This window comes from Lepidochelys kempii, chromosome 2, assembly GCF_965140285.1.
Source record: "Lepidochelys kempii isolate rLepKem1 chromosome 2, rLepKem1.hap1, whole genome shotgun sequence".
NCBI lineage: Eukaryota > Metazoa > Chordata > Testudines > Cheloniidae > Lepidochelys > Lepidochelys kempii.
Genome location: NC_136381.1, coordinates 228,783,293 through 228,796,296, shown reverse-complemented (window position 1 = coordinate 228,796,296; position 13,004 = coordinate 228,783,293). Strand labels below are relative to the sequence as shown.

The 13,004-nt window shown below is 37.8% G+C and overlaps 2 protein-coding genes across 10 annotated transcripts in view; one reads left to right on the top strand and one right to left on the bottom strand.

Moving 5' to 3' along the window:
• RPP38 (ribonuclease P/MRP subunit p38) overlaps nt 1–13,004 on the bottom strand; it is a 34,155-nt gene that overhangs the window by 10,971 nt on the left and 10,180 nt on the right. For 4 of the 7 annotated variants that reach the window (XM_073334098.2, XM_078851793.1, XM_078851795.1 and 1 more), the window contains one exon: nt 9,886–12,341. The exons of 1 other annotated variant lie outside the window; for it this stretch is intronic. In XM_073334098.2, coding sequence (XP_073190199.1) covers nt 12,157–12,341 — 185 coding nt within the window. In that variant the 3' untranslated portion in view covers nt 9,886–12,156. Of the gene's footprint in view, nt 1–2,451; nt 2,662–7,394; nt 7,881–9,885; nt 12,342–13,004 lie in introns of those variants that run through there. 2 more of the 7 variants (XR_012157572.2, XM_078851796.1) reach the window with 2 other exon arrangements.
• The window catches only part of NMT2 (N-myristoyltransferase 2), a 53,653-nt gene that overhangs the window by 35,242 nt on the left and 5,407 nt on the right, over nt 1–13,004 (top strand). For all 3 annotated transcript variants that reach the window (XM_073334088.2, XM_073334090.2, XM_073334089.2), the window contains exons 7-10: nt 499–669; nt 1,797–1,905; nt 4,753–4,923; nt 6,855–7,022. In XM_073334088.2, coding sequence (XP_073190189.1) covers nt 499–669; nt 1,797–1,905; nt 4,753–4,923; nt 6,855–7,022 — 619 coding nt within the window. The remainder of the gene's footprint in view (nt 1–498; nt 670–1,796; nt 1,906–4,752; nt 4,924–6,854; nt 7,023–13,004) is intronic.

The following is a 13,004-nucleotide window of genomic DNA, read 5'->3' as shown; positions in this document are numbered from 1 at the left end:
TGGAATAATTAATCAGTGAATATGAGCTGTGGAACCTTTTGATACGTCTTTCCTCCTGCTTTGATTGCTTTCCAGGCTCTTAAATCCAGGCCACAATTCAGGTCATGGTGCGGATCTAAAGGGTATTAAAAGCAATTTCTCCAACCTAGGCATCTTGCCAGATGCAGTACAGAATATTTAATAATTTGTTGCATACTTTGAGGATGCAACTTAAGGCAGCCAGGTTAAAAATTTGGATCTATATGCTCAGAAGTATGTAAAATACAAAGAGCGTATACCAACACTGGATAAGAAATCTCAATGGTTTATCTGAGTCCTTTGTTACATAATTGAGTCCTTCTACTGAAGACTTTAAAATGAGCATTATTTATGTTTTTGAGAAGCTATCTTGTATAACCTGAAATTCTACTACCAACATGGAAAATAAAACTATATAAATAAGACTATACTACGTTTTAGTGGGTTTTCTAATTGTTTTGTTATTTAAATTGCTTTTAGTGTGAAGAAAATGGTAGAAATCAATTTTCTTTGTGTCCACAAGAAATTGAGATCTAAACGAGTAGCACCTGTACTGATTCGGGAAATAACCAGAAGAGTAAACCTGGAAGGGATTTTTCAGGCAGTTTACACTGCAGGAGTGGTACTCCCCAAGCCTGTGGCCACATGCAGGTAACCTAGGTGGTATTCATAGTAACATTGCTCCCAAGAATGATCATTTTAAAGAGGATTCCTTGTCATTTTCACAAACTAGCTAACAAAAATGTTCATTTTTCTGCTGTAAACTTCTGGTAAACATTGTGGACTTGATTCTAATGCAGAGGACATGACCAACTTCTTTGTGATGCCTTGGACAAAGACATTTTTTGCAGTAACATGTAGTTCTGTTTGGGGCACTGCCTGCACTGTGCTAGCATTGACAAGGTTGTATACTTGGTACATACATTTTTCAAGTGACCTATTTCTTGACTGGTGGGGTGAACAGAGTTTCTGGGAATAATATGGTACTACTTTTTAAACACCTTCTGTAGGGTCTGTTCTCTGCAGAAAGGGAGGCTTGTTGTGCATCTTACAGTGATGGGAAAACTGTACTGTCAGAAAAGTTTTGTGTGAAGTTCAGTATAAATTTGTTTGCGTGGAGTGGATTTAATATTGCTTATGCTGCCACAAGTTCAAATCACTGTAGGGTTGGCTCAGCCCTTAATCCTTCTGGTAGATAACCGAGCTCTGTGCAGTTCGCTGAATCTTTGGATTAAATATTAAAAGCTGAAATCTTGTTTGCAGTTTATGGACATCAGAAATACCATGAGTCTTTTTCGGGGGAAGAGTAGGTATAGGTTTTTCTATCCCTCACCATAATTTTCCCTCCTTTAATGCTGGGTATCCAAGGATGTTCTATCACAGAGACAGCTGGCAGGAGAAGGCTGTCCCAAAAAACTATTTACACAGACAAGCAGAGGGTCTTGTCCATATAGCAAAATGAGTGTTGTGAAGACAGCCAAGGCTATGACAAGGGTGAAGTACAGTTGCCTTGATTACTAATCTAAATATTAAAAATGTGTGTGGGTACAAACTATGATAGCCAACCATATCATAGTCAGTAACAAATTTAAAAGGTGTAGTGTCAACATTTTATTGGCCTGTTTAGTTACTGCTCAAGCCCCCTATAGATAGCAGTATAGGATTGCTCCTTAGATGCAATTATTTAATTTTGGGAGGCAGGATTGAATGAAATATTTATAAAACATATATTATTAAAATTAGTAATTATATTAACGTATTTTAAATTGTATTTCCAGGTATTGGCATCGATCACTGAACCCCAGAAAATTGGTAGAGGTGAAATTTTCACATTTGAGTAGAAATATGACTTTACAAAGAACAATGAAGCTCTACAGACTTCCCGATGTAAGCAATGTATCTGCCTAGAGAACCCTCGCAGTTATTGTGAGGCCCAAAATACCCTTCCATCTGTCTCTGACAAGGCAAGCTTTTCATTTTGGAAGGAAAGCATTTACATGATGTAAAAACATATTTGTTGGTTGGGAAGGGGATTACAAGAGTGTAGATGAGTTTATTTAGAAATACCAGAGACCTTAAAAAATTCACAAAACTCCCCAAGTAAACTTCAACTCAATCCCATTCAACCACAAACTGAAGAGAGACACTTTTTACAATTGTATACAGTTAATTTTTTATCCAATTAATGTATCATTTTTAATGGAGTAGGAAATTCACAGTTTATGACCTTTCTTACAAAGAAGGCATCCTAAAATGTTGATAAGGCAATGCCGAGAAGCATTTTAACCCAGTTTGCCAGAGAACGTTTTCTCCATACGGTGACCTGCTTCAGCAAATTGTAGCTCAGGAAATGCTATGTACTGTGCATGTCTTTTATTCAGATAAAAATCTGCCCCCCCTTCCCTCCCTTCAAGTTTTTCCATAATGACTTACCTGCCTTTGGACAGCTATGTCCGCTATCGTTGTTTGGTCTGATGTCTCAGATGCTCGTTATCTTTATAGCTTCAACACCATACTAGATGCTCCCCTGCACAGCACAGTCCATTGTTTGTGTCTCAGTACGGAATGCTATCCGTGTGACCCACTTCCCATGCTGCACACACATGCTCTCTCACTTGTATACTGTGCAGTAGTTGGCAGAGCCTAAAATGAATAACTAAATTAATTTAGTTTTTAGGCCCAAAGAACTAAGTCTACCTTTAATCAAATTTGAAATAATTTTTAGATCCTAAAAACTAGTAGATAATTCAGATATAGGGTTCTGTTCTGTCTCATAGAGCCAATACAGGAAAAGAAAATTTGCCATCTCTACCTAGTACGATTTAAAGCACAAGGTTCATAAATGAACTGGGTTTATTAGAAAATATACAACTCTTATTCTAACCAATCTTTGCTAATTCATAAGTTACAGACTACAGTAGAAGAAAAATAAAGTATGGGGAAGGGGAAAATAAGCCCCAGAAACACACCTAGGAAGAGAGTAGGACTTGTATGCAGCATTGTACACAATAACTTCTGAGTAAAATTTCCAAAGCACCTAAGTGACAGAAGCACTTAGGAGCCTATGTTTCTCAGAAAGTCAAGAGACCTTAAGATCCTTGTACCTAAAGGTGTATGTCTATGCTGTAATTGGACATCTGATTGCAGCTCAGATAGGCCTAGCACTAGCTTTAATCTAACTAGTGCAGCTAAAATGAGCGGTGAAGATGAGGTGGTGGCCTGGACCTCAGCATAGTTAGCAACACAACTCTTGAAAATTCTTGCTGTCTACTCTGAAGATCTATTTGAAATCATATAAGAATATTGTGATTATATTAACAAAATGTTACTCTGAACAAAGCTTCTTGGGTATTTTTCACTTTCCAAGTATATAGTTACTTAATAGGGGACTTTTAAGACAAATTTAACTGAGGAAAAAGTATACCAAAAGGAACGTATCTTGCCAACCTGTTGTTGTTTCAGACATTTGTTTTCATACATTCTTCTGCCTGATCCTGCCAGGAGATCAAAATCCTGGGCTAGAGCTGCTGCTTGACCTGGGATACGCTCAGAGCAGCTTGATTGGGGTAGGAGGCAAGTGGCTTTAAGCCAGAAATTGTTCCCTAGTCCTGGAATTGGCTGTGTACTGGACTGTTCCCCAGCATGTCCAAACTGCCTCAGGCTATTCTGGCAGCTCAGGATTTCTGGGACTTAAGGATGCCCCAGCCAGGCTTCCTTCCCCCCAGCCACACTCCCTATATGGGCAGCTGCACTAGTTCTACACCACCCAGTGATCCATCTTCCACAAGGGGCATCCTCAGGGATCCGGTAAGCTAGTTTTCTGACTACTTTGCTTGAATTGGGCAAAGCTGTCAGAGCCAGCCTGAAAATTGGGGACCCCTGTATTTGACCTTGCCACATTACCATGAAAATGATTAACATGTTAAACAAATTCATTATATGACTTCATTGAATGGTGAAGCAGATAAGCTCTGAAAGAGAATGAACCTTTGTTTAATGAAGAAATATACTGGATAATCAACAAAAATTTGCTGGAGAAAATAAGATTCAGTTGCTTTCCACATATCTAAATGTTAATTACAATATATTAGAAATATTTTTTCTCCATTGTATAAAGTCCCTCTGTAAAATATGTTATTTTCTAAAATATATTTAGCTTAGTAATTCCAGGGTGGCCTTAATTTATATGAGAGGGGCTTTCTCATGAGTAGAAAAATGGTTATGTCTGCATAGAAAATTTAGACAACAAGCTAGTTTGGAGGGGTAAAAGTAGCTGGAAATTTTCATGTTAAATATTTGCTGACCAAATATAAACACACCCGAGAAAATGATTTTTACTTGGTATCCAACATATTTTTGTCTTCTGGTCAGTTTCTGATGATCAGGGTTTTTTCTGGGCCCTAAGTAATTTAGAAGAAAAGAAATGATCAAATTAAAAAAGGAACACACAATGTTTGAAGTCTAGGCTACAGGCAACAGTGTCTGATTCCCTGGAGAAATGAAGTAGTATTAGTATGTAAAGCTTGAAGTGCCCCAGACTGTCTCAGTAATTAGAAGGTAGGAAATATTGATTGAAGGCAGTTTGTAAAGTGGCATAATGAATTATAATGCTAGAGTAAAGTAGGCTAATAATGAATATTCTATGGAGTGTACTTTGTAACCTACTTTCACATATTTTGTAAATAAATTCTTCCTTTCAACATCTTTTTTTTTTTTCTTTTTGTTATAACAAAGGCCACAAAGACTTTAGGTTTGAGACCAATGGAACAAAAAGACATTAAAGCAGTGCAAGAACTGATCAACAGTTACTTGAAGCAATTTAATCTTGCTCCTGTAATGGATGAAGAAGAGGTAGCCCACTGGTTCCTGCCTCAGGATCATATTATTGACACCTTTGTAGTTGAGGTAAAAACATTGGTTAACAATGTAAATAAGATATATGTAAATTCCACCCTTGCCTCCCCAGTAATATTACACAAGTAATTCAGTGTAAGGCTATATTGACATTAGGGTTTTGATGGCATCAAGATAACTACCATGAGAAGCAAGAGGGCTTTCTAGTGCACTCAGAGCCATGATCTATACTTAATCTTGCATTGTAGCATTTGTGGAGCTTGACATAGTTTCTCCATTTTGCTCTTTATATTAAACAGAGAACAGTAAACATTATTGTACATTCTAATATTCTAATCGCATGATAAGAAAACACTTATTTTTGGAGTCTGTATGGACTGCAGTGGTAATGTAACAAGTTGATTAAATAAGAATTCTAAAACTCTGAAAGTGATGACCATCTGGGAGGCACTCTACATTTTTAAAAATCTTGTTTGCTTTTCACCACCCCTTTTTGGAAGAAAACAATTTGATTACAAGTATTAATATTTGAATCTGCTTTTCCAGAAAGAAAGGAGCTGCTAAAATGACTGAGATGAGGAAATGAGAATCTGATTGGGGTCTGATGTCATTCCTTCAGATGTCAAATAGGAACTCCATAGCAGGCCAGCACAAAATTTAAATCCCGCTTAACTGGTTTCAGGTGCACCTATTTATGTGGAGAGTCCCAGTATTGGATAAACCTGCTTCAAATGTAATCTGATACTCAATTTAATAGTTTAAGTTCACACCTCTTGGTGCTATTATTTGTGGGTAAAATTTTAAAAATGACCCATGTAGCTTAGGAACCTACATTCCATTGAAAGCTGCTAGTCACTATGTTAAATTTGTTTGCTCGTGCTTAGAAATCCTTTTAGGATGAAAGAAACTACAGAAAAGTTAGATTGCAATTACGTTAAGAAGGCTGCCTTCACAGCACAAATGGCCAAAGGCTTTGTTTTGTTTTCAGTTCAAAATGCTGGTACTAAAGACCATAGCAAAATGAAAGGGGAGACCTTAATAAAGCTCATAATCCCTGAATTAACATTTCTAGCATCCTTAATGGTGAACGTGCAGAGTCATTGGAGGTGTTTTCTTAAGGTCCATAATTAATTCACCTCTGTGATACAGAGCTCAGCAGAGACATCCTCATGTTTGATATTTGAACTTTACATCAGAGGTCCTTAAAAAAGACATCCCCCTTATCACACTTCAAGTACCCTTTTGAGCTACTCTGGTACAATTTGGTATACTCATTCAACGTGAATCACTAGAGCTGATCTAAATATGCTACATATTTTCCACAAAAAAATTGCTGTCAAAAAGCAAAAAAATTCCTTTTTCAAAGAACTGGAAAAATGTTTAGAAAAAAAGACTGAGGGGGGACTGATAAGTCTTCAGATATGTTAAGGACTGTTACAAAAGAAGACAGTGATCAGTTGTTCGGAGGAAGGTAGGACAAGAAGTAATTGTCTTTACAGCAGGTAATATTTAGATGAGATATTAGAAAAACTTTCTAACTACAAGGGTAGTTCAGTACTGGAACAGATTACCAAGGGAGGTTGTGGAATCCCCATCATTGAAGGTTTTTAAGAACAGGTTAGACAAAAACCTGCAAGGGAAGATCAAGGCATACTTGGTCGGTCCTGCCTTAGTATGGGGGGGATGGACTAGATGACCTCTCAAGGTCCCCTCCAGCCCTGCCTTTCTGTTTATGAAATTAAGATGTTCCGAGGGCATCAATTCTGTGCATCTGATTTTAACCAAGATTTTAACCATTTTTGAAGTTGTGATGAATGCGCTGTATAGAGACCAGTGCTGATAGCCATGCCCACTTGAAGGGTAGGCTTCTGGCAGCTAGTATTTGTAATTTCCCAAAATATCTGCTGCTCAGGGAGGTGGCTAAAACTGTAGCTAATTAATTACAAGTTGATTCTTCATTCAATGACTTTTTTCTTCCCCAGAGTTCAAATGGCATTTTAACTGATTTCCTGAGTTTCTACACGTTACCTTCAACAGTTATGCATCATCCTGTACATAAAAGCCTCAAAGCTGCCTATTCCTTCTACAATATTCATACAGAGACTCCTCTCTTGGATCTAATGAATGATGCACTCATTATAGCTAAATTGGTAAGTAACTTACTTTCCCTGTCTACTTTTCTCAGAAAAGTAGGGTAATTAAAAAAAAAAAATGAAAGGAAGTATTTAATGTGTAACATTCCATTTTCTTTTACTTTTAAAAGGGATTTTTAAGGCACTTGCAGAACTTAAAAAAATCTATACTAGCTTTTCTCTTCACTTTGAACAGACTAGAGAAAAAGGAAAAAATTCCCATAAGCCTGCACTATTTTTACAAAATATATTTTGAATAGTGCTGTTGATTAATCACAGTTAACTCATGTGATAAACTCAAAAAAATTAATCGCGATAAATTGCACTGTTAAACAATAGAATACCAATTTAAATTTATTAAATATTTTTGACGCTTTTCTACATTTTCAAATATATTGATTTCAGTTACAACACAGAATACGTGTACAGTGCTCACTTTATATTATTTTTATTACAAATATTTGCACTGTAAAAATGATAACAAAAGAAGTAGTATTTTTCAATTCACCTCATAGAAGTACCATAATGCAATCTCTTTGTCATGAAAGTGCAACTTACAAATTTTTTTTGTTACTTAACTGCACTCAAAAACAAAACAATGTAAAACTTTAGCGTCTACAAGTTCAACTTTAGAGCCTACAAGCCCACTACTTCTTGTTCAGCCAGTCGCTAAGAGACACAAGTTTGTTTATATTTATGGGACATAAGGCTGCCCATTTCTTAATTACAATGTCACCTGAAAGCAAGAACAGGCATTCGCATGGCACTGTTGTAGCTGGTGTCGCAAGATATTTACGTGCCAGATGTTCTAAAGAGTCATCTGCCTCTTCATGCTTCGGCCATTGTTCCTGAGGACATGCTTCCGTGTAGATGACGCTGGTTAAAAAAATAATGCATTAATTAAATTTGTAACTAAACTCCTTGGGGGAGAATTCTGTGTCTCCTGTTTACCTGCATTCTGCCATATATTTCATGTTATAGCAGTCTCTGATGATGACCCAGCACACGTTGTTTGTTTTAAGAACACTATCACTGCAAATTTGACAAAATGCAAAGAAGATACCAATGTGAAATTTCTAAAGATAGCTACAGCACTCAACCCAAGATTTAAGAATCTGAAGTGCCTTCCAAAATCTGAGAGGGACGAGGTGTGGAGCATGCTTTCAGACATCTTAACAACACTCTGATGTGGAAACTACAGAACCAGTACCACTAAAAAAGAAAATCAGTCTTCTGCTCGTGGCATCTGACTCAGATGATGAAAATTAACATGCATTGGTGCGCACTGCATTGGATCGTTATTGAGCAGAACCCATCATCAGCATGGATGCATGTCCTCTGGAATGGTGGTTGAAGCAGGCAGCATTATCTTCTGAAAACATAAACAAACTTGTTTGTCTGAGCTATTGGCTGAACAAGAAGTAGGACTGAGTGGACTTGTAGGCTCTAAAGTTTTACATTGTTTTATTTTTGAATGCAGGGGCTTTTGGTACATAATTCTACATTTGTAAGTTCAACTTCCATGATAAAGAGATTACACTGCAGTATTTGTATTAGGTGAATTGAAAAATACTATTTTTGTTTTTTTTTTTACAGTGCAAATATTTGGAATTAAAAAAATATATAAAACTGCGCGCTGTACACTTTGCATTCTGTGTTTGTAATTGAAATCAATATATTTGAAAATGTAAGAAACATCCAAAATATTTAAATAAGTGGTATTCTATTATTGTTTAGCAGTGCAATTAATCGCACGATTAATCACAATTAATTTTTTAATCACGCGATTCATCACAATTAATCACTGTTAATTTTTACATCACTTGACAGCACTAATTTTGAACAATGTTCTGTTATCAGTAAGTTCAAAGCAAGTGGTTTATTACCCTGTTTGGTAATGTGATAACTGAAACCCACAGTTTGAGTGTTGCTAAAGCCATGCAAAGCATCTGGAGCAGTGGTAGGCAACCTGCGGCCTGTCAGGATAATCCACTGGAGGGCTGCCAATCAGTTTGTTTACATTTGCATGGCCCTCCGCAGCTTTTAGTGGCCGTGGTTAGCCGTTCCCGGCCAGTGGAACCTGTGGGAAGCGGCAGCCAGCATGTCCCTGCGGCCTGTGCCGCTTCCCGCATCTCCCATTGTCCAGGAACAGCAAACCACAGCCATTGGGAGCTGCGGGCTGCGTGGAAATGTAAACAAACTGTCTGGCGGCCCGCCAGTGGATTACCCTGACAGGCTGTGAGTGGGCCGCAGGTTGCCCACCACTGATCTGGAGCATACTAGTGAAAATCTGGCCCTTAGTATCCAAATTAACAGTAAGCACTGGATATTCAATGTTAGATGAGTGTATAGTATAATTAAAATGGTGACTCATTGATGGGCTTGGACAACTTATCAAGGTTTGCAGAAATAATTTAGTTTGGATTTGTTTAGTAAAATGGAAGGGTTTATTTTGTGTTGGGAATTAGTTGAAATTACAGCTAGTAATTAACTGTTTTTGCCTTTTTAAAGCTACAAAAGTGGTATTGTATATGGAAGCAAAGAAAAGATGTGAAGTGTTTAAATAATGTATTTTCAAATTCTAATTTTTAAACACACTTTCTCACACAGAGAGAAAAACATTAATGACGCAGTTTGGGAAAATGGAGGGGAAGCCATTACAAATGAAGGGTTCAGAAGTAAATTTAACATATTCTCATGGGTTCAATGCCATCTAGCACTAAAAGTAGTAGACACCGTGCATTACCCTTGTAAAATGTTTGTAAGTGATTGATATAGATGTATCTGGTGATATAGACCTACAGAATCAATACTCACATACTTACTTTCATTTTTAAAAAGGTGAACAATTCAGAAGTAATATAGAGTACAAATCAGCTCTGTGAACTGAAAGCAATGTGTAGTATTTTTGCTCTTCTTCCATGCATGAAGTTTTAAGACTATAACAAAATAAGGTTGGCTAAGGTGAAAAGTGAAATGGAAATTTAACAACTTATATATATACCTTTTCAAAGAACAGATGGTCTGGTTTTAATTAGTGCCCTGTTCAAATTGCTGACAGCAAAAGAAAGGGGGGAAAAGCTGTAGATAAGTATTGAGCACTGTATAATATGTTCCTTTGTAGAGACTGATGATAAACTTCCTTGAAACATGCAAATATTTCTTTCTGCTGAGAAGCCAGTGGCACATTTAATGAACAAAGTGGGTAAACTTGCTTTAGTTTTATAAATTATACTCATTCAGAAAAACACTTAGTACCTTCTTAAAATAGAATGTTATATAGATTTATATGCAAGTGGAGTACCTTTATTTACTTGAAGCTAAGACAGAGGTCTCCAGTAGTATGTACAGTTACTTAATATTTTACATTGTGTATATAAATCAGAAACAACTCACAAAGACAGATTTATGGTAACAGAAGGACTAACTATGTATCATGATCATTCTAATATTTTTTAATCATATGAGGTATTGTACCTTGATCATGGTCCTGATGGATTTCTTAAACTAAAGAGGATTGGGCTGGGTTGGAACTTGAATGGGAGATACCCATCAGATGCAGGAAGTAGTGTTTATGATCCAAGTCAATACTGTACGTCCCAGCATGGTGTTCAGGGGCCAGCATGCTACTGGAGGTTCAGGGTCAGATTTTCAAAAGTATTTAAGCACCTGGGGATTCAGATAGGTGCCTAATGTGACTTTCAAAAGCATCTAGGTGTCCAGATCCCATTGAAAGTTGATTCCCGGGCAATTTTGAAAATCCCACTAGGTGTCTGTCTGCATCTTTAGGTGCCTAAATACCTTTACAAATCTGGTCCCCAGTGTTTAGATGAAGGGGGAGAGAGGGAATGTAAAATATCAGCTAATCACAAGCTAATTACAACAAAAATCACTCTTAAATAAAAGGAAAACAGGAAGCTGTCCTTTTGTCGGTAATTTGTGGTACAGGAAGTGCAACTCTTTATTAAATGGCATGAGACTTTCAAAATTGTAAGTTCAGTGTTCATTTAACAGTGGTTTTAATATGAATTGTTCTAAATACATATATTCATGTAGACCAGGAGCTTCAAACTTGGATGTGTAAAGTTAAATACCTAAATCTATGTTTAAGCAAGTGGCCAGACTTTTCAGAGGTACAGAGCACTTTTCAGCTTCTATTGAAGTCAGTGGCTTAAATCAACAAAAATATACTGGACTATACATCATTCTAATAAAAATGGAATAAATATTCAAGAATGAAGAATTACAAGTTGCTACATGTGTGTATCTAAAATTATAAAAAAAATTCTATATCTTGTGAAATGATGTGATAATTAGATTACAGTGTAGGGTGTAGCGTTAAGGTTGTATGTGCAGATTTAACTTCGTCATTTCCTGACTTTTGAGAGCTTAACTGTGCAGCTTTACTGTTCTTTTCTCTTAGTTCTGATGAAATTTCTGCAGGAGAAAGGCTCTGTGCTGCTAATTTTGAAGTAGTTCAGCTTTTACTTTCCCTGATGCAGAGGCCTTGCCTCTTTTTTTGTGTACTTCCTGTACATTTTTTCATAGCACATCTAACTTAGACATGTATGCATGGCAAGAACTTCTTTAGTAGCCTAACGTAGTGAGAAGTCTGTGCAAAATGTACATATGGTATGTGTCTGTGTTGTTTTTTTTTTAAAGGGGCAGTAACTTGGTCAAAACAAAAATATTTTTACCAAAATATTTAAAGGTACTTATTATGGCAGAAGTCTGTTTGCATGCCAAATTTCAGCTTTATGCTTCCTGCTATTCCAGCATTAATCTGTTTTGTTTTGTTTTTTTAATCACTTTCTTTATAATGGGGAAATGGGGTTTTTTTGGGGGGGGCTTCAGTCTCTTCTTGCTCAAACAGTTGAACATTGTTGCTGCTGTTACTAATAAGTTGTATTACAGTTGCGCCTAATGGTGTGCTCCACTCACACAGAGGGGAGCCCCAGTGAATTCAGTGGAGCATGACAAAAGGGCAGCAAGTGTGTGACAAACTGGAATATCAGAGCCTAATTCAAGACAACGGCTCCTAGGCACTACAGTAATACAAATAATAATAATGAGTCAGTTTAACGAAGAGTGGAAAGGAATTGGGTGGATGGGGATGTGAAAAGGCCAGTTTACAGTAGAAACTCAAGAGTACTCAGTTTCTGTGGCATCTTGATGGTAAAGAGACTTCTGTAATGGCAATGGATTTGGGGGAGGGAGGAAGGAGACAGTTGGCAGAGGGCAAGTGAGCAAGAGAGGCGCACATGCAATGAAGACATAGATGGAGATCAAATTCTTGCATCACTTTTAGGAAGGGACCAAACTTGAACAAATTAAATCCTGAAAATATAAAAAATATAAATGACTGAAAACAGGTTAGGATTGATGTGTTTATGCAGCCTCAATTATAGCAGCTAGTACTGTGCATGCTCAAATGCAGTTTAATGTAGACTAAAAACTAAGATCAATCTTGACTATTGTGCAAAGAAACAAACCTATAACATTGAAACTGCATTAGGATTATTTTGATGTTTTACCCCGGAATGTCACCTGACAGTGTCCTACCTCCTAGAGCAGTGGTTCTCACCCCGTGGGCCACTTGAAGACCAATCAGCACACAGCTGCGGCCCATGTTGTGACATTCTCAGGGCTCTAACTATGGCAGGAGCATATGCCCCAGGCACAGGCCAGCAGGGGGGTGCAAAAATGGGGCAGCACAGGATCAGGCCTAGCAGCATCAGCAGGAAACCAGGGTGCTGAGTGCCCCTCCCCCCACTCCACCCTTACCCCATGGGTCCAGTGACCCTGGCTAGAGCTGGCTCCCTGGCACTAGGACTGCAGGCGGGCAGGGCAAGCTGCATGGCTAAGCTATGTGTAACCAAGGTAGGAGACCAGTGGGCAAGGGAAGTGGGGTTCTGGGGGCTAGGGCCCTAGGGAGGGGGTGCAGGGGGCTGGGGCGTGGGAAGGCGGGTGCAGCCAGTGTATGGGGGACAGACTGTAGGT